This window comes from Lutjanus erythropterus, chromosome 14, assembly GCF_056507025.1.
Source record: "Lutjanus erythropterus isolate fLutEry1 chromosome 14, fLutEry1.hap2, whole genome shotgun sequence".
NCBI lineage: Eukaryota > Metazoa > Chordata > Actinopteri > Lutjaniformes > Lutjanidae > Lutjanus > Lutjanus erythropterus.
Window position 1 is genome coordinate 36554746 of NC_139330.1, and position 21763 is coordinate 36576508.

The 21763-nt window shown below is 41.5% G+C and overlaps 1 protein-coding gene across 1 annotated transcript in view; it reads left to right on the forward strand.

Moving 5' to 3' along the window:
• The window catches only part of LOC146315924 (cytosolic phospholipase A2 beta-like), a 55590-nt gene that overhangs the window by 22234 nt on the left and 11593 nt on the right, over positions 1 to 21763 (forward strand). Inside the window, exons 15-22 of the mRNA XM_084736592.1 lie at positions 63 to 97; positions 1105 to 1243; positions 2060 to 2196; positions 9633 to 9855; positions 9985 to 10102; positions 10504 to 10641; positions 10739 to 10846; positions 14939 to 15118. Of these exons, the coding sequence (XP_084592718.1) occupies positions 63 to 97; positions 1105 to 1243; positions 2060 to 2196; positions 9633 to 9855; positions 9985 to 10102; positions 10504 to 10641; positions 10739 to 10846; positions 14939 to 15118 (1078 nt within the window). The remainder of the gene's footprint in view (positions 1 to 62; positions 98 to 1104; positions 1244 to 2059; positions 2197 to 9632; positions 9856 to 9984; positions 10103 to 10503; positions 10642 to 10738; positions 10847 to 14938; positions 15119 to 21763) is intronic.

Below are 21763 nucleotides of genomic sequence, written 5' to 3' on the forward strand. Positions count from 1 at the left end.
TATAAGTCTATATTTTAAAAGATATTTGTTCCATAATACTGTGACATTTTTTCCCATCACAGGACACAGTTGATTTAGACATGGAAACAGGTGAATGGTAAGGTGCTTCCTACTTGTATTATACAGTATATCTAATTGTATGTGGACACCCAGATAACCTGGCAGTCAGGACTTGCTCCCACTGAGCCACAACAGCAAATAGTGCTGTAGCCACAAGACCACCTGCATGAGACCAAATCACGACCAAGACCAGACCAAGTTAAGATTAGGTCATTGATCTAACATAGCTACATGGCTTTATGTGATCTGTCCTGTCTTTTTTATCACAAGCAAAAACACAGCTAAGCTTAGTTAGCATCACTTACACTTAGCTTACCTTTCTTTATGCTTCCTTTCCAAGTGTGTGTTTTCCAACAGTTTGACATGGTCCCAGCTGTCTTAGTGAGCACTGCACTGTACAGACAGCACTTTGTGATGACTTTGTGATGACTTTGGTCATCCTTGGGAGTGGGGAAAGAAGGGAGTCGCTTTTGTGTTGTGCTCAGGTTTTGCCCCCAGTGTCACAAATCACAAATTTTTCTCAAGGGCCCCTTCAATCCATACAACACAGGACACAATCTACTCTTTGACCTTCAGTTAGGATAAGCAAAAATATTTCATGAAGAGCAACACAGGAGTGATTCCTCAGACAATATATGTTCAAAACAGACCATGAATGTGGTTGACCACTGATGTTGGTGTTTCAGTTCATTCCAAAAACACTGGTCAGGGTTGAATTCAGGTCCTTATGCAGGCCAGTAAAGTTCATCCAGACCAGCAGGCCTTGTGAAGGGGGCCAAACCCAAATTGGAGCAACAAACATGGGTGAACACTTGTCTAAAATATCATTATATGATCAAGCATGAAGGTTTCCCTTCATTTTAACTAAGGGGTTTTGACCAAATCAGAAAAAACAAGGAAAACTGGATTTGGGCATCCATCTGATGGCAACCAGCGTACATACTGTGACTGTTCAGGGGTGCAACAGACTTGACCATTTTGAACCAGCAGAGGTCAGTGAAACAGTCCTTGTCATGTTAACCTTGTTTTTTACCTTGGAAACAGTGAGGAGGAACGTTTTGCAACCCGTCTGGACTTTGACATCCCACCTCAAGAGAAAGAATATCTAAAGAAGAGGAAAGTTGTGGTGGCACAGGCTTTGCAGAAGCTTTTAGACCTTGGCTCTCAACCTGTGCCTGAAAAGGTAGAGTGAAACTCTTTCTTGTTACTTGAAGAAAAATGTATTTGCTGAACTCCATTTCTACCAATGATGTGGAAAAAAGAGTCAGAATAATGACAAAACTTATCAAGACAATGACTACTTAAAATAATGAGAAACATTCATTTTCTGTAACCGCTTATTAGGTAAGGGTCGCGGGTTGCTGGAGCCTATCCCAGCTGTCATTGGGCGAGAGGCGGGGTAGACCATAGACAAGTTGCCAGTTCATTGCAGTTCATTGCCACTCACACTACAGGCAATTTAGAGTCATGTAGGATGCATGTTTTTGGACTGTGGGAGGAAGCCGGAGAACCTGGAGAGATCCCACGCAATTACGGGGAGTACATGCAAACTCCGCACAGAAAGGCCCTGCCCAGCAAGCCAGGGGATCGAACTCAGGACCTTCTTGCTGTGAGGCGGCAGTGCTGACCACTGCACCACCGTGCCGCCCCCATAATGAAAAACATACAGTATTATTTATCTATTATTTTGAGAATGATTCTCCTTACAATGACTTACAAGATTTTTTTTCACACTGGTAGACATAGGTATCCATAGATTTATGACCACATACCTGCAAAATTAATGACATTCCCATCACCCTCAGCTGAGCTTTGTGATTTGTGCTAATTATGTTAGCATGCTAACTTTCCAAACAAAGATGGTGGCCATGGTGACCACCAACACGTTGCCATTTTGAACATATTAGCATGCAGATGTTAACACTGGTTTAATACACCACTTAGTCAAAGTCCACCCTCACAGAGCTGCTACAACCACATGTCTGTGTCCTCTGCACAGGTGCCAACTATAGCAGTGGTGCTTTCAGGTGGAGGGACCAGAGCAATGACAGGCACGCTTGGTGGTCTGAGGGGCCTGAAAGAAATAGGGGTCCTGGATGCTGTCAGTTACATCACTGGTGTTTCTGGATCCACATGGTGAGTGAACTGTGTCCACAATATTCCCCAAAACAGAACATGTGTTTTATGTTGGAGACTGAACCAAAGGTTAGAAAGAAAGAAGCTTAGAGACCCACAGTGAAGACTTAATTAGCTGGTCCAGTTGTTTCATTGCTACAGTATGGAGGGTTCAAAATGCCTAAATATTAAGAAATAAAAACTAAAATGAAATAAAATACAATACGCATTGTTTCACAGAACCGTTTTAATGTGAAAGACTGTCGGTCATGACTTTCATCAGCTCCCGTCAGTGATGAAAAGCTGCTTAAATGACAACCTGAAACTCCTTTTAAAAACTAATACTAGTGCTTTGTATAGGCGCCATCTACAGGGGACGGAGACAAGGGATCTTGAGGCAAAGCAGGAAAAAATGCAGTTTAAAATAACCACAGACTAATGAATTTAATTGGCATTTGAAAGGAAAGAGAAAAGAAAATCATAGCATGTGCTATATTATTCTTTAGCTGTGTATTTTGTTGGTCTTATGTGTTACTGGTTGAGCACACTGAGTGATATAATTAATTGGTTAACAAGCACAAAGCACCATGAATCATTTCAGTAACTTGTGTCTCTATGATCTGACTTAGACACACAACACAATGTCTGCCACCAGCTTTGTGTGGGAGAACTTCAAAACATGAAGATGCAAAATGTGCCCTGTGCTGGAGGGATAAAATGCACTGGACTGAAGCTGCGAAATTTGGAATCTCAGACAAAATGTCAAGTGAAAGACCAGTGGCGTAACTGGGCTGTATTCAACATGGGTTTTGAGGTCAAAGGGGCCTGACATTGCACACTCGAATAGAGGACAGAAAAAAGCCAAAAAAGTAAGGAATAAGTAAGCCAGGAATAGACCATGACAGTGATTAGAATTGCAATAGCTGCCTTGTTTTATTGCCATCAGCTCCATTTTATATATTCACACACGTTTGTTTTGTCTCTGCTCCAAACCATGGATGTATTATGATCTAAATGCGCACCACCGTCAGAGCGTCTTGTTCCCATGACAACTGACCAGAGAAAGACACATGGCGCGTCATGTTTATGGGCTTCAACTGTGGCTGTGGCCACACCAAGCACCTGGAGCGGATCCAGGTTCGGTCAACTTCAGATTACCAGTAGTGTCGGTTCTTGTGACAACCCTAGTCTCAAGTCTGAGATCATGATAGCGCCGTGTTACAGCAGACAGTGCTTGTTTACCTGCTGTGGCCGTGCTGCTGCTCGGACCCGTGTCGTCACTGGCCTGGCTGCTCCCACCACGACAGAAGAGATCTGTCAGTTTCGTGCATTTGGCCACATCCTCAATTAACTTTTTCTTTTTTGCCCTACGCTTATCTGCACCACACATCTCTTTTTCTGGTGGCTTCTTTCTTTTCAGCATCTTTGCAAATCTCCTCTACCTTGCTTGCTTTTTTCTTTCTTTTTTTCCAGAAAAATAACGGTCACCGTCTGAGCGGCTGAGCCAATCACATTCAATAGACGCATGGATCAGTTCAAATTGGGAGGGGCCGATCGTATCCCCCCTTATATGCAACAAAATGCAGTGACCCAGTCTGACATTACACTCCGTGCTACCTGCCACTGCGAGGGTCAACCGCGGCAACATTACATTTAAAAAAAAAAATAAAAAGTTTGACCACAAGAGGGCCCATGGGTTTACAAAACCCACCAGCCCTACATCATCTACGCCACTGTGAAAGACCAAAGCTTCAAGAACACTGGATTTATGCTATATTCAAACACACCTGGGTGAAATACTGCAGCAGATGATGGATTTACCTTCAGCAGTTGGCTGTTCCAAAAAGCACCCCCTCACTGAAGAAAGTCACCAAAATCTCCCAAAGAATCAATCTGAAGCCTCACACCTAGACAGTGAGAGCTTTTTTAGAGTTTCTCCTTTTAACTTTGAGTGAACAAGCATGGACTAGGACAGTCATGCCCACACCTCACGGCTGGGATGCTGCCTTTTGCTTCCAAAACTCCAGCAATTCCCATATAACAGGGTCAGCCTGTTGAGAGGCACAAAGCTCAGAGGTGGTATGCTGTGGCATGGCTGCAATGGAAGCTTGGGTAACCTCAGCCTTCCTCAACCCCAAAGCTTGCTGCAACGGCTTGGGCAGGGCAGTGCCTGAAAATATAGCCTCTACATCTGGGGTTGGGGGTGGGTGTTGACGAGAGAGAGCGTCCGCATTGGCATTACTCCTCCCTGACCGGTACTTGATTTCAAAATTGAAAGAGGCTAGCTGGGCTGCCCACCTCTGCTCAGTGGTGGCCAATTTAGCAGAGGACAAATGACTGAGGGGGTTGTTATCGCTGTATACAACACACTTACTACCCAACAAGTACTCTCTAAATTTCTCCGTCTGTACTTCACCATGTTCCTTTCTGTGGGTCTCAGGCCCTGGCTAGCATAGGCTATTGGCCTCACCTTGCCTGCCTGCACCTGAGAAAGGACCGCTCCCAAGCCACCGTGGCTTGCATCAACCTCCAGAATGAACGGGAGGGCAAAGTCTGTAAATGCTAACGCTGGTGTGGTGGTGAGCTTAGCCTTCAGTGTTTCAAAGCTCTGCTGGCACTCGTCAGTCCAACACCTGAGAAGCCATTGATCGGTCTTCTTACCAGTCTTGCTGCAACCACACTCAGCTACAGCCTTATGCAGAGAGGCTGCCAGTTTGGCAAATCCCTCCACAAACCGCTGGTAATAACTGGCAAAACCAAGAAAAGAACGCAGCTCTGAGGCAGTAGTGGGAATCGGCCAATCGGCAACCACTTCAATTTTACTCGGATCTGTGGAGACGCCGTTGCCAGAAATCACATGGCCCAAGAAGTGTACCTCTTTCTTGAGGAACAAACATTTGCTGAGCTTGGCCTTAAGGCCCTCCTGTTGAAGCCGCCCCAGCACCACCTTCAGTCTCTCCAGATGTTGTTCCACAGTGGAGGAAAACACGACAATGTCATCCAGATACAACAGCAAAGACTGACACTGTTGGTCTCCAAAGATCCGTTGCATTAACCTCTGGAAGGTGCTGGGTGCATTGCAGAGCCCAAAAGGCATTCTGTTCCACTCAAACAAGCCAAAAGGTGTACAAAAGGTGGTTTTTGGCTGGTCTGCCTCAGTGACTGGCATCCCTAAAACACCAGGCACTTGAGCAGGCATACCACCAGGGGGATCTTTCACAACCAAAAGACCACAGTGGGGCAGCAATTTGCCACAAAGTTGCACATCAAGCTCCAAGCACCTAATATAAGGAATTGTCAGACCATTAGTAGCTCTAAGCTCCAACCACTGACATGAACGGAGGCACTCCTGGTCCCAAGGCTCAAGATACTAGCGGAAAAAACCTCTCAGAAACTGCAGACACCATAGAGCCGGTGTCTACCAGACAAGGAACCTTCACTCCACCCATGTCCACATTCAAATGGGGACAAGATGAGATCAACCCAGACACATCTAAGTTATGTGAAACAGATTGTGAGCCAGAAGCAGCCCCACCCAAACTGTGGCTCTGCAGTTCAGCGGGCACTAGTTTTCTGACACCGCAGTAGGGTGAGACTGCCGACCAGGATTGGAGGGGGGTCGTGAGGGAAACTGCAAGCGAGGAGGAGTGCATACCCCATCACACTCCCGTGCAAAATGTCCCGGCTGATTACAATGCCTGCATTTTATGGGGCCAGTATGAGGTGGTCGACTGTACTGATGGGACTTCTGCAGCTGAGCAATGCTACCCATGAGCTGATTAAGCTGCTCTTGGTAACACTTTGACATCTCCCTCATCTCCCTCATCTCGGACACTGACGAGGACGGGACAGCAGCCTGAGAGCCACCTTGAACACCATACTGATTGACTGCGACCTCTCAAACCACCAGGCAAGCCTTCACGCTCCCACCGGATCACCTCTGCTCTAACCCCAAGCAGAGTGAGGTCAGGCTGCCGACGCACCAACTGCTTCAACTCGCAGTGCAAAGACATATTCAAAACGTGCTCAACAAACTGGTCTCTCAACAGGGCTTCAGCATTTGACATGTCAGCAGGTGCGCTCTGCTTCACCCTCTCCATGAGACCCATCAAAGCGAGGGAGAACTCCTGAAGTGTCTCTCCCTCTTGCTGCCTCCTGGAGAAGAAAACCTCCTTCAGTGCAACATACAACTCCGAACACCCATACAGCTCCTGTAAAATGGCAAATATTCTAGCAGGGTCCTCTCTCTCTGTGGCAGAGTGATACTTGATCTCATCTCTGGCTTCTCCCTCTAGATGGTCAAACAGGAAAAACGCCTGGTCAAACTGGGATAAATGCCGAGCTCTCATGCTCGCTCCATTCACTCACTCAACCCTATCCTGTCCTTCCCCTAAAGATGGGACACTTCCTATCCCTAGGCACAAAAATCAGTCTCTCTGCTACAGGGAGACTAGAAGTGGGCGGGGCAACAGGTGGTGCCAAAGAGGTAGACGGTAAAACACTAGGGCCAGCCTGTCCCTGTTGTAACTGCTCATTACCCAGCTTTTAACTGTGCAACCAACTCTCTAAGTTCCTGTCCAAAATTCAAACCTGTAGTAGACACATCACCAAAATCTCACAAAGATCCACCAGGAGCAACTGCTGCTTTGTCTCCGAGCTCTCCAATCTGCATACAAAAACAATAAAATTAGGGCACACAGTAAAACAAAAGATGCAATCAGGAACAAAACAAAAAAGAGAAAAAAAGAGAAAGGAACACACGTCTCAGCCATTCAAGAAGAGTAGTCCTGCCGACAATGCCAAGGTTTGTGGCAAGGAAGAGGTAAAAGAATTTCAAGCTAATATGGTTACCAAAAAAAGGGCTCGACAACGCTACCCTGGGAATTTCACCCAGAGAATTACTTCTACAAGGCACACAGGTTCGTTTACTCAAGGGGCATGTGGACGTGGTTGGAGGTTTTAAAATACAGTTTTTATTAAATAATCATTCTTTAAAAAAAACACTAAATAAACATTCACACAGGAAGGGGGAAGGGGGGAAAACCTAATCAGGGCTGAGGCCTAGTGGATGGGTGAGAGTGCAGGGGGAACAAACCCACTCCCAGGGACACAGCAGACAGGACGGGGGGATATCACCACCAAAACACCAGCACCGCCGCCACTGGCCTCCAGCAACTGAAAAGGGGGGGAAATAAAACAAATTAGTGGGGGTTGCAACAAAACAAAATAGGAAATCAATGAATCAAAAATTACAGTTAATGGGCAAGTCACAAGATTAAACTTAACAAAATATTTCAACCAATAACTGCCCAGTTAGAATAATTTAAACAAATGTAAACAAAAAGAACAAGGCTAAAGAAAAGAAAACAGAACGCAAACAATTACCAAATTACCTACAGAAAATCAACCTAATTAACAAAGAAATTACACAAGCAGACAAAATCAAAATATACAAATAAACTCATACAAATAACCCAAAAATAATAGAATGTAACCCACACTTTCACATGCTCATTCAATCCATGTAAAAGGGGACCAAAAGTATCATGCCCTGGCCCGTGGCATGCGGCCAAACAACCGTCACACACGGGACTTGGAGACAGAACAGCAAAAGCGTCTATTTAGTGGAAGCACACTTTTGTACCGGCCCACCTCATTGATGGCCACCAGTGGCACTCATTACAAGCAGTGGCAAATCACATAGAGGATAAACACCTCTATGCTGCTACAATTGTAATGTTAAATGTCTCGATTACTAGTAGCCTTATTTTTTGTGCACATTGATGACTGTACAGTGAAAAGCCTCTGTGATTCAGTTTTTTTGAACAACCTTGAAAAACCTTTTTTTAATGACTTTTATGCCTTGTGTTTTTATGGCTGGAGGCATCATGTTTTCAGGTCATTCCGTTCTTGTCAATACAGTATCTCAAGAAGGTCTTAAGGGAATTTCTGAAAACTTGACACAAGTGATCACCTGGATTCAAAAATGAAGTGATTAGATTAGTGGTCAAAGTTCACAGTGACCTCACTAAACATGTTTTTGGCCATAACCCATGATTTCATACGCTAATTATGACAAAACAACAAACAGATATCTAATAGGATAAAATGATGAGGTGATGATATTTTATATCCAAAATGAAGGTCAGCTTCACTGTGACATCATAAAGTTCAGCTCTCTAACAGTCCTCTGTCCTCTTCAGTAAAAAATAGTCTACAAGTGAAGACAGCATGTTTGTAATTTATTTGTTTGTTTGATTTGTTTTAATTATGTATTTTAGATCTTCCAACATCTCAACTCTAAATACTAGTTCTAGTCAAAAACTTTAACAGGAACAACCAGCCTAGCATATTGAGTGTCCCATTCTATCCACATTACAAAGGCGCAACTCCATATGTACTGTGTTATAGATAACAAGTCCACTGTTATCCTGGGGACAGAGTTGTGTGTTTGGTAGAGCAGCAAAGCGGGCAGAGGTGTACCCAACTAAGAAGCCTTCTGATTTTGATTGAGAACAAAATAATGCATCTTTTAAATTGTTTTGTATACAGACATTTGTATAAATTCTTTCTTTAATTAGCATGCAAATCTAATTTTGACAGAGCAGACAAAGCCTTGGGCACCCCATGTGATTTTTGATGCCCCCTACTGAGGGACCGGGCCACAAGTTGGTCGCTGGTGCAAAAGTCCAAGTTGGGTTTCAAGTCTGTTTTGATTCATCAAGTTTAAAGTAATCAATTTTGTGACTGGAGTCTGGGGTTGGGCGATGTCCACAGCGAAACATCACTGATGGACGGTGATGTTGTTTTGTGGATTTGCTTGCCCCACAGCCAAAAAGCCGACTTGCTCACCAGTTCACCCTGTAGTTACGCTGCTTCCCACTGTTGCTCTGACAGCAACCTCAAACTATCTCACTAGCTCAGATCTCTGCCAGATGAGCATCCAACATACATCCCTGTACCACATTACAGGAGTCTTTGCCTCTACACCACAGGTTCATAACTGTTGTCTTCAGCCTGCAACACCAAGTTAGTCAGCAAGCTATACTGACAAAGCTAAGCTAAGAAAATAGGAGCTCAGATAACAATGGTATGAATGAAAGAAACAGGCTAACAACGCTAACAAAAAGAAACACTGCTGCCACCATTGTAACTGAGTGCTAAGCAAAAATAATTAATGAATGAATTAAGACAGTAGAGGGCTCAGTGAGAAATGACTGTCTGCCATTGGCAATTGGCCCAACCCAACTCGAGTCCACACCTCTGCCATTAACTAAAATGTGATTACTATCAAATAAAGTTATAGGTGCTGTTTTTTAACAAATCTGTTGTAGAGGCCACAACTAATAACTGAGAAAATGTCGGTAAACACTGTCCTGTATTATCTAAGTAAGTATAAGTTTGTCTGGTTGTTGTTGAAAAACGAAAAACAACACTGTTCTTTCCCACGTGAACAGGGCTATGTCTGCTCTGTATCAGGAAGCTAACTGGTCACAGCAGAACATGAACACTTTCATCTCAGCATCGAAAGAAAAGATGACCAAGAACTTCTCAAGCGCCTTCGCTCCTGGGAAGCTGCAGTACTACAGCGAGGAAATGGCAGAAAAAGAAAAGGAAGGTCACTTAGTGACACTTATTGATATGTGGGGTCTGATCTTAGAACATCTTGTTTTTGAGAAAGTAAGCACAATATTTTCTTTTATCACTTTTGAATTGAATTGAATATTATGTTGACAGCTTAAAATTAAGGTGCAAAGACGTGATTTTTTTTTTCCAAATAACATTTATTATATGTGATTGGAATTTCAGAAAGTCACCAGTACCCTGTCTGACCAGCAGAGAGCAGTGAATGAAGGTCAAAACCCTTTACCCATTTACACTGCTGTCAATATGAAGGATGGGTTAGAGGGCTGTGAGTCTGAAGCTGGTAAATATCCTGGAGGAATCTTCTTATTTTAATTTTAATGAATGTAATGATTGAAAATTATAATGTATTCCCGAAAACATTTTGTGCAAGGTGATTGAACCCCAACAACACAGAATATCAAATGAAAGTGTTGATAGCTGAACTATATGCCCTGCAGGTTTGATGACGTGGAACTGAAGTGAAACCTATGAATGCTAAGTTATGAAATATCTTATCAGTGCTGCAGCTGAATTGAATACTAAAGTAATGCCAACCATTGGGATGTGGGAATATTCAACAGGTGCAGCTTTAATTTAAGATTCAGGATGTATACACACACCCCTTAGACAACTAAATAACTGAAAATGAAAATTGTGAATGAATGATTGAATTTGTTATCCTAATACAAATTTTGTTGGCAGAGTGGTGTGAGTTTACCCCCTATGAAGTAGGCATCCAGAAGTATGGGGCGTTTGTCCGAAGTGAAGACTTTGGGAGTCATTTCTTCCTTGGTCATATCATCAAGAAACTCCCAGAAGTTCGCATCCCTTACCTGCTAGGTAAGACCACTGTTTCTGTTGCAGTGCCAGTGCCCAGTGCTACAATATGAATTTAAAGTTATCCAATGATTTTATCTTTATTTTTCAATCTTATCAGGAATATTTAGCAGTGCCTTTTCTGTCAACCTGACCCAGCTGTGGGCAGCTGTTACCGGGTCTCAGCCTTCTTGGAGCTCCTGGCTCGGACCAGATGTCAACAACATAGGTACAACTACAAGACTTGTCAGGAATATACACAGATAATTTTCATTCCCCACATCTCAAGTTCCCCAAAACAAAACAAACAAAACAAGGCAAGGAAAACACATCATGAGAAATAACACGTGACAACATGGACGAAAGAATAAAGGTCAAGAGTAATAATGGTATAGGGCTGGACAACATGGTCAAAATCTAAATCATGACAATCACAATAGACTAATGTTCATTTCATTGAACCTATTGAAAATGCTCAGAGCGATGTTTAACAAAACATTTAAAATCAGACATTCCTCCCACCATACTTCACTTTATCAATTTAAGTCAAATTTGCCTATCAACGATCCAAACTGCAGAAGTACAGCAGAAGTGTCATGATGTAAAAAAAAAAATCATATCACCATGATATGATTTTAGGTGAATTACACCAAAGGAGGACAAGGCCTAAATGAGGGTCAAGCCCATTCCAAACAATTAGAGCACCATCTAGTCTATATCCAGACATGTTATATCCCCAAAATATAAAAAAACAACAAACAAGATAAAAGACAAACTATTGCACTCAGATTCTACTGTTATCATACTCCCCAATATCAGTGTAAGAAAAATAATGTTTGATATTGCAATAGTTTCTGCCTTTACTCTTGTAATAAATATTATCCAGTGTAAGGTAGCTTGAGAGTTCATACTCTTAGTGGACTAGTGGACTAGTGGACTATTACTGGGTCTTTGGGTTCTTTCAGATGTAAAGCTATGCACTTCCAAGCTGTCAGCAAGGCAAGATCTATGTGCTTTCATATTTATTCCACTTGTCAGACGTACTAGTGAGGGTAACAAGGAGAAAGGGGAATAGATAGATGTAAACACTGAGATATTAACTGGACAGAATTGAACAGAATTCCAAAATAAATAAGTCACATAACCAAAACATATGAAAAATGTGCCTTTTTGTCTCTTACAATGCCAGCAGAGAAATGACATCTCACTGTTCATTTTATTTAATTTGTATGGAGTGTAATAAACCCTATGTATCATCTTAAATTGAAGTAGTTCATGCCTTAGATTCTCAGAATATTTATGAACCTTACTACAAATATAAAACCAATCCTCTTGCTGTATATGAAGATCCTTTTCCCACTTCTGTCTTAAATAATCTGTATTTACATTAAACTTTCAATAAGGGTATTATAAATAACATTCTTCTCCTTATTATTTAATATGACATCAATTTTTTGTTGGTTATGTTCTTGAAGAGAGCCCAGCTCACTATGCCTTATTTACTATGCCTTCCTTGAGAAAATTTTAATAAATTGGAAAAAGGAACATATTTCTGTTGAAACAGAGCAAATGAGCAAAACAAGTAAAACTTTCAAACAAGTGAGCAAAAATCGCTTCTACTTTTATCATACCAAGGTTTGCATGCATCACCCTTAAATCAAGCAAAACATTCTAGGCTATTTAGTATAACAGGATTCAGGTGATTTTATCCACTTCTTTGAAATCAATGTATGGTAAATGTTCCAAGTTCCAAGTATTCTGTCCTTTTCCATGAAAATGAAGTATTTAAAAAGCACTGTTTGATCTGAGCGAGCTGAAATGACAAAAAGTAATAATAATGATTGGGAAGCTTCAGGCTACCAGATACATACGGTAAATACAGCACTGTCATCCAAATTTGTGGGGATTTATTGTTCCAAATAAAGGAAGACACCCAACTCTGTACCCTTTTAAAAGAAGACTGTGGTTGAATATTTGGAAGATTTTCAAATATATAAAAACTGTGGCAAAACAGACATGTTGACTCTACTCTAAGAGAAATGAGAAACTGATCAATCCTCTTTAATTCCACCAATATTTTATTTAGTATTGTTAGATATTGTTAGGTGTATTGTTTTAGGTAACTCAAACTAAAAAATGTCCTCTGATATGATGATTTGATGCACCATTATTAAATGGAATTGATTCTTCAGTGAGATAGAGTCACAGTAGGAAATTGACATTATCTCAGCTTTGACTTTCCCACTCCCATGTCTGTTATCTTTTCAAATAAAGATAACACAATTGGTTTTGAATTTACAAGGACATGAAGATACAACAAGATATTGTCAGCGTATAAAGATATAAGCTGCTGAGATCATTAAGAAATTTGGGATCCTCATAATTAGGACTATAAGACTTCAGTAAGATGACCTCCTCATCGCTCCTCATAGCTAAAACAAAACCCCTCTAACAAGAATATATGGATCATATGTCTCAGTTTAACTCAGGGAATCCCAATAATCTGAATGTTAAATTTGCAGCTGTGGTCTTCAATATGTTGGATCTTCTCTCTCAATGAGATGTTTTCTGAGTGTAGAATGGCATATTTAATCTCCATTTCAGTCAGTTGGTGGTCACTGTCTGTGACTGCTTCCTCTTAATTGGCTGCAGTTTTGAATCAAATGCTATGCCAATTTCCTCTTGAATAACCTCTCATATAATTGAGGTGAACTCTGTGCAGTCTGTGGCTGAGGTCATGGCTATGTTACTTTACTGTGTAATGTTGTCTTGACTAAAATCAGTCAAAAGAAAAACTTTTTAGAAGAGAGAGTGACAGAGATGAAAGAAATAGACTGTTTTTTCTATAATTCTCTTCTACTCAAATCCTATTAAAATGATAAAGCCAACGGCACCTTATTCAATTCCTCAATACTTTCCAACTTCCCTACACTGCGTCACTTAATACTATTCTATTTGTTCCAACTGAAAACATGAATCTTTAAAAACAATTCACCAAGATATACTTTTGATTTTTAAAAAGATGAATCAAACAGGAATGAATAGGGTTTTCCTTATTCAATACTAAATACAGGATTCAAAATACGGTATAAATACAGGCTAAACACTGGACGTCAGTCAGAGGTCAGAATATAATGAGTTCAAGAAAGACAGGACATCCAGCAGTGCAGTGAAGAGGAGAAAAGACACTTCTGTCTGAAAACCATTTTCACAGTGAAGAGGCAGAGGAGAAAGCATCAAAATCAGCTGTGGCAGTGTGGGTGGGGCATCAAGGTAACTGTGGCTTAAGGGCAGATACGTTTTTTGAGGGACAGAAGGCCAAACAGAGTGGGCATGGTGGCCATGGCTGCTGTGAAGTTCCTGTTCTTGGGTAAACTGTTGGAAAAAACCTTCAGTTGGGCCGAAAGTCTTCAAGTCCACCAAATCACAATTTTATTAATGCCCAAAAATTCATTTTCGAAAATCAGAGAAAATGATTCCAGTAGAGTTCAATGCAATAAAAACTTTACTGCACTTCTGTACTTCTTCTGCTTCTGTACTACTGCAGATACAACACAGCAATGGCCGGTCCGTGGAGAGTGTGCTGAGTTACAAGTCCGCAGGAGCCTTCTTTTATAGCTCATTTGGTTCTGTTTATTGTAAAGCCACAATTCAGTAGTTTTCTGTGGCCCCTCCCTATTTCACAATTTTAGTTGGTTTTAGAGAGGATGAAAGAGGGAGGGGTTGTTCCTCAAGCACTTCTCTGTGTTTAACCTTAAAATCTCTAATAAGTCTAATAAACAGTTCTCAGTAGTTTTCCACTAACAAGCTCATACGATACAGTATATGTGGAATCAAGGTTTATGGGGACCTTAGACCCAGCCTTACACTAGCATGTAAGGACACTGCTATCTAAGGAGGACACAAAGTCAAGAGCATGTTATCTAAGTGCAGATCAGTGTGTATACATGAGTGAATATGGATTTTAAGTATACATTAAGAAAAAACATTTCCACAAGACACTTTTAAAAGTGCTGGTCAAGCCCCTACTTACAATATGGTAATATGACATGTATGCAGGATGTACTAAAATTAAACTGCAGTGCCCATATTCATCATAATGAAGGAATATGTCTCCCAAGATACCCAAGATGTGTTCATGAGATCAATTTATTATAGGCAAGATGGGATTGTTGACAATAAAAAAAATATATAATATTGCCATCTCAATCATTTGAAGAACTGTCTTAGGTAATTACAGTAATTCATTGTATATAACATATATACATAATACATTTGAATATTTTGTATGTATTACTGAGATGTTGTGTTCTTTTGACAGAGGCTGACACTAAACCATCAACTCTGGACACATACCTCATAAATCCAATCTCTGATATCACCAGCATGGTGACTGATTTCCTCAAAAGTCGTCCAGTCATTGCTGAAATGTATAATTTCATGCGTGGTCTCTTCCTCCACTGGAACTACAATAAAAACAGCAACTTTGTTGCCTGGAAAGGTAAGTGCTCCCAGTCAAGTTATTGATATGTTGCTTGCACAGTACACTTTCACCCATAAAAGCTTTTGAACAATGCTGAGCCTCTCACTGCTATCCATCAAGGCTCAATGACTTAGCACACACACTTTAGGAATACCCAGTTTTCAGGTTCCTAAGCAGTGACAACTACTGACCCATCCTGATTAGAACCACCTGAATATGATGGAGACTTTTTCCAAGCACTTGAAGCAACCTGGCAGGTACCTGGTACATCAGGCACAGTCGAGGCTCCATGTTTTGATCATGACATAAAGAGGCTAAAGAAGTCAATCCTAGAACTTCAGCTTTTCATACAGTAGCATGTGGTATATGTAGTGATATTGAACTTTCTCAGGTTGATCCTGATGTTTTACTTCTAACTGTTTTTCTGACTTCCTGCTGATCTGCTGGAAGTAGACAGTCTGTTTTGATTGACTTGAATCAGGTATTCTCATTCTCTCATTCATCTGAGCTGGTGTTATATGATGCTGGTGGCAACGCAGTTAGTGTTTGTCTCCTCGAGGACACTGATAAGTTTGTGCATTTGTCTTTCCAGCTGATTCTCAAGGTCTTCCAGAGACATCTCTGCAGAGCTTTGATTATAATACTGTTGTATTCTCTCTCTATGCCATACATACAGTGTGAAGGACAACTGCCTTATTAACAAGCAGTTTGGTTCTTATTTGTATGTCCTGGTCCTCAAGAACCCCACCCGATTGGCCCCATTGCAACGACTAATATGGTGGTGTATTTCTTTGTCATTGTTACTTCTAAAGAAGAGGAGACTGCCAGGGTAGGGAAAGTGTGTCATGTATTAAAGACAGGTATTATTAATGTGTATCGCTTTTGGAAGTGCAGTATATAGCTGCCCAGTAGTAGCAGGTAGAGAACTCAGATGCCTCTTTTGATCTGGGCCAGTCTAGGGAACTGATATGCCATGGCAAATGCATTAAGAATGCATTCCAGATCTTTCTCTGAATGGGGAAATTTGACTCATCATCCACATACTGTATCTCCAGCTACGGCTAACCTTGGAGTTAGCCATGAACTTATTTTAGTAGAAAAGCTCTTCAGAATCGGAGGCAGGTTTTGGTTGATGAAATGGAGAATAGCTATGATGAGTAGTTGAGGGGCATTGATATACCCCCTCTTAACCCCTGTTTTACCTCAAAAGGATAAGGGCCCTGGGTGATTTAATCACAAGTGAACATATCTGAGCACAGCTGTGAATGCACCCAAGATGCATTGAGGAGACATTGAGATCTGATCACTCAGACCATATTTGGAGATGGTCTGGGCCAAATGTGACCCCATTCTTTAGCTGTGTGTACATAATGTGTGGCTGAAAACACACAGTGAAGAACCACTTACTCAACTAACATCTTGTAAATACACAGGAAACATCGATTGATTTTAAGTTATTGAGTCGGGCCGCTGTGAAGCAATGAAAGAGTAAGGTCACGTTTCTGAGAGCTCCTGCCTTTAAGCCTCTATTTCACATCGATAACCATTAAAACTAATATTTATCAACTCCAAAGCAATTCTAAGTCAGCAGCAACAGTAATCTGACATAGAAAGAAGAGAAAACCTACATCATAATGCCTAATACCAGAGCTGGATCAAAGGAACAAGAGCAAGACGCCACACTGCCATGCTCAACAATGGAAAACAACAAGCTGATTCTCAATGCCATCACATCTTTAAAGGTGGGTATTAATTCAATCAAGCAAGAAACATGTGCTACCTTAGACACTGGGATAGCTACGATAGTTGCATTCTGCTGATCATGGAGACCTGGCTTCATTGATCCATCCCAGACTCTGCTATCGAGCTAGCAGGCTACACCGCACAGCGTCATGACAGGACATTGGATTCAGAGGAGGGGGACTCCGTGTGTACGTCAATAACAACTGGTGTACCAACAGTAACTGTAGACAGTCACTGCTCCCTGGACCTGGAGTATGTGACTGTTAAATGCAGGCCCATTTATCTCCTGAGAGAGTTCACTGTGGTCATGATTACTGCTGCCTACATCCCACCGGATGCTAATGCTAACTTGGCTATCGAGCATTTACATGGTAGCATTAGCAGTCAGCAGAGTACATATCCTGACGCTGTGCACATCATAGCAGGGAACTTTTATCATGCGGATTTGAAGGCAGTGGGCTGGGCTACAGAGTTAGACCACTACCACACCTTGACCAGTCTGACCACATGTCCCCGCTTTTAATTACTGCATATGCCCTCCTCAGGAAAACTGCTCTTACCATCACAAAGACTGTCAGGACTTGGTCGGATGGTGCCTCTCAGCAACTGCAGGACTGTTTCGACAGGACCAACTGGGACGTTTTTGAACATCCGGACCTGGAGGTGTTCACGGACAGTGATCTGTTTTACATTAAGAACTGCATAGACACTGTCACAGTGGACAAACGCATCTGGGTCTACCCCAACCAGAAACCCTGGATGACCCAGGAGGTCCAGCGGCTGTTGAAGGAGAGGAACACCGCCTTCAGGTCTGGCAATAGGGCTCTCTACAGCATGGCCTGAGCTAACCTGAAGAGAGGCATCAGAAAGGCCAAGTCAGACTACAGGAGGAGAATCGAGGACCACCTGAACAGCAATAACAGCAGGCAGGTGTGGCAAGGTGTCCAGCATCTCACCAACTACAAGACCAAGTAGAGGAGCATGAGGTCAGGCGCACGCTGCGGTCCGTCAACCCGAGGAAGGCTGCTGGACCGGATGACGTTTCTTGACGTGTGTTGAAAGACTGCGTGGACCAGCTGGCTGGAGTCTTCACCAGGATACTCAACCAGTCCCTGTCCCAATCCACTGTCCCACCCTGTCAGAAGTCCTCCACCACAATCCCCCTGCTGAAGAAACCCCACATCTCCAGCCTCAACGACTACTGTCCAGTCGCACTCAACCCACTGGTGATGAAGTGCTGTGAAACTATTCCGGGGGTCATATCACATCACTCCTGCCCTACAGTTTTGACCCCCACCAGTTTGCATACAGGGCAAACAGATCTACAGAGGACGCCGTAGCCACAGTCCTCCATGCTGCACTGTCCCACCTGGAGCAGCAGGTTAGCTATGTGCAGCTGCTCTTTGTTGACCACAGCTCCGCATTCAACACCATTCTCCCCCACAAACTGGTGGACAAACCTGGGACACTCCACCTGCATGTGGATAAACAGCTTCTTGTCTGGTCGCAGCCAGAGGATTAGAGTGGGTCACCACACATCTATGGCCCTCAGTCTCAGCACCGGCTCCCCACAGGGCTGTGTGCTGAGCCCTCTGCTCTACACCCTCTACACCCACGACTGCACCCCCACCCACCACAGCAACACCATTGTTAAGTTTGTGGACGACACCACAGTGGTGGGGCTCATTTCTGGGGGGAATGAGTCTGCCTACAGGGATGAGATGGGGCAGCTGACAGTGTGGTGCAGGGAGAATAACCTGCTCCTCAACACCTCAAAGACCACCATTAATCATTAGCGGGGACTGTGTGGAGAGGGTGGCCGACTTCCACTTCCTGAGAGTCCACATTCAGGAGAACTTGACCTGGAGCGTGAAAACCTCTGAGTTGCTGAAAAAGGCCCAGCAGAGACTGCACTCTCTTAGGGTGCTCAGGAAGAACAACATCATCCAGGGACTGCTGGTGTCCTTTTATTGGTGCTCCACAGACAGTGTACTGACATTGTAGCGCACCAGTCAAAATGAGTTTGAGCCAGGACTGATGGTCTTGTATCTTTTAATAATGAATTTGCTTCATAGACCAACGTAAGAGCTGAACAGAAAATAAGCACAAGACAAAAGCACATTAGCTTGCTTAACAGATAATATTAGACTCTTTTAACAATATAAAGTCATTAATACATAGAATAAACTTAGAATTTTTAGACACAAATAAAAGTAATTAGCCTACCTTGTTGCCACTCTAGACTGGAGCTAATCTCATTTTAACAGCTCACTCTCGTTTTATGTTTATGACCTTTTCTTCTCATACTTGTTTGTCTGTCCATTATTTACCATCTTTCTTACTGTCGTATTGCTACGTGCATTCAGTGACCCTTCAAAATAAAACTTCCCCTTTCACCGGAAGTGGCAACAAGAACACAACAATACACTTCAAAATAAGACGCCCAACTATTTTAACTATAATGAAATGAGGTAATTTACACATACTGTATATGTGTGTGATACACCAGCTGCAAAGTGGCTCAGAGGAAAGCGCTCCAGAGGGTCATCAACATGGCCCCAAAGATCATCGGCTGCCCTCTCCTCACTCTGGAAGAACTGCACAGCTCTCGCTGTCTCAAAAAAGCCATGAACACCATAAAGGACACTTCACATCCTGGTCACACCCTGTTTGAACTGTCTGTCAGGCAGACGGTAATCTTATTTATTTGACACTATTTATTAGATATTTACTATGCTATTTTATACAACTTGAATGATGCACTGACTGGTTGCACTGACTGGTTGGGCATTTTAATTTTATTGTACATGTTACAATGACAATAAATATATTCTGATTCTGATTCTGTATGAACTAAATTCGAAGATTTAATAACAATATTTGAATATGCGCACAATAAGTCTGCAGCAAACCTATGAGACACAAGTGCAAATTGCTTAAATAACTTACTGTATCAGTTTTTACTTACTTGTTGTTCAAGTACTGGGGGATGGCCAGGGACAGGCGTCCAGTATATTTATGGTTTGATTAACTCTGCTATGCTGAGATTCCTGAACTGATGGTTTTTCTTTTTGTTCTTTTTTTTTTCATTCTCAGCTTTCTGAGTTCATGTTTGGGTGACACTCATTTCATTCAGTGGAATGAAAGGGGAAAGAAAGAGCGAATGAGATCATGAAAGTACATATTCTTGTTAAAGATGCAGCTCATACTAAGCTTAGATGTAGATGGGTTGGACAGACCTTTCATTCGTCTTTTTCTGCCAAAGCACGGGGCGTTGCTATTCTTTTTGGGAAAAATGTTCCCTTTAAACATAAAGATATTATCACAGACAATGAAGGTAGGTTTCTTATTGTTACAGGAGAACTATATTCTAGTCCTACGACTTTATTAAATATTTATTATTTATTAATTTATTAAATATCTATAGTAAAATACTATTGTGCAGACCAGCATCTGCACCTCAGTCTAACCTAATAATTGGAGGTGATTTCAATTGTGTATTAGACCCATATCTAGATAAGTCATCCCAACAAAATATAAAGAAGACAAAAACAGCTGAATTACTTACCACTTTCATCAGTAACTCCAATTTAGTAGATATTTGGAGGGTTATAAACCCTACAGGCCGAGAATATTCCTTTTTTTCTCCAGTGCATAACACATATAGTAGGATTGATTATTTCCTCGTATACACCAAACTGCTTCCTAATGTACAAAATGTAAAATATCACACCATAACAATTTCAGATCATGCGGCCCTCTCTTTTACTGTACAATTTGAAGACAAAACTGCAAAATATAAGAGATGGCGACTGAATCCCACACTTCTCACAGACCCTATATTCTGTTCTACTCTTTCTACAAGATCAACATTGGCCCTGATGTCTCACCATTGCTATTATGGCACACTCTGAAAGCCGTTCTGAGAGGGCATATCATTTCTATCGAGGTCTTTAGAAATAAAACAAAATAAGGAAAGATTACAGAAATTGGAAGAACAGATTGAAAAACTGGATAAAGACAATGCTCAACATATGTGAGTATAACAAAATCTTCACCTCTAAGATAACTAAATCCTTTTTGTATATGAAGGAAGCATTTTTTGAATATGGGGAAAAACCACATAACCTGTTGTCAAGACAACTTAGAAAAATAGAAAATGATTGCATGATACAAAGAATTAAAAAGCACAGGGAATTTGCGCTATACAGATAAAGAAATCAATAATCAATTTTTTGAATTTTATAGGGAACTATACTGTTCCAGGTCTGAAAATGATTCAATTTCTATTCAGATTTTTTAAAATAGCTATAACCTCCCCAGCCTCAACCAAGAAGATATTGATTTCTTAAATAAAACTATAACTCTAGATGAAGTACAGCTCACAATTAAAGGATTGAAGAACGGTAATGGCTTTACTGCAGAATTTTAAAAAAAATGTCAGGAGCGATCCTTCCACATCTGCATAAAGTCATTACTTGTGTGCTGGAGAATGAAGAATTTCCACAAACAATGTACAAAGCAGTTATAACTGTCATTCCTAAGAAGGGCAAAGACCCTCAAGATGTGGGTTCGTATTGTCTGCTATCCTTGCTTAATCCAGATGCATGCATATTTGCGAAGGTTTTGGCCTTGAGACTGAATGAAGTTACTAGCAAAATCATTCATCCTGATCAGACTGGATTTATTCCAAATCAGCACTCATTTTTTAATTTGAGACATCTCTTTAATGTATTGTATTCTACATGAAAATTCGATGAGGATCTAGTTATTGCTGCACTTGATGCAGAAAAAGCGTTTGGCCAACTTGAGTGGAACTATCTTTTTAGTGTACTTCATAAATTTAATTTAGGTAAAAAAATTATTAAATGGATCCAATTGCTTTACAAAAGCCCCAGGGCCAGAATCTTGACAGATCAA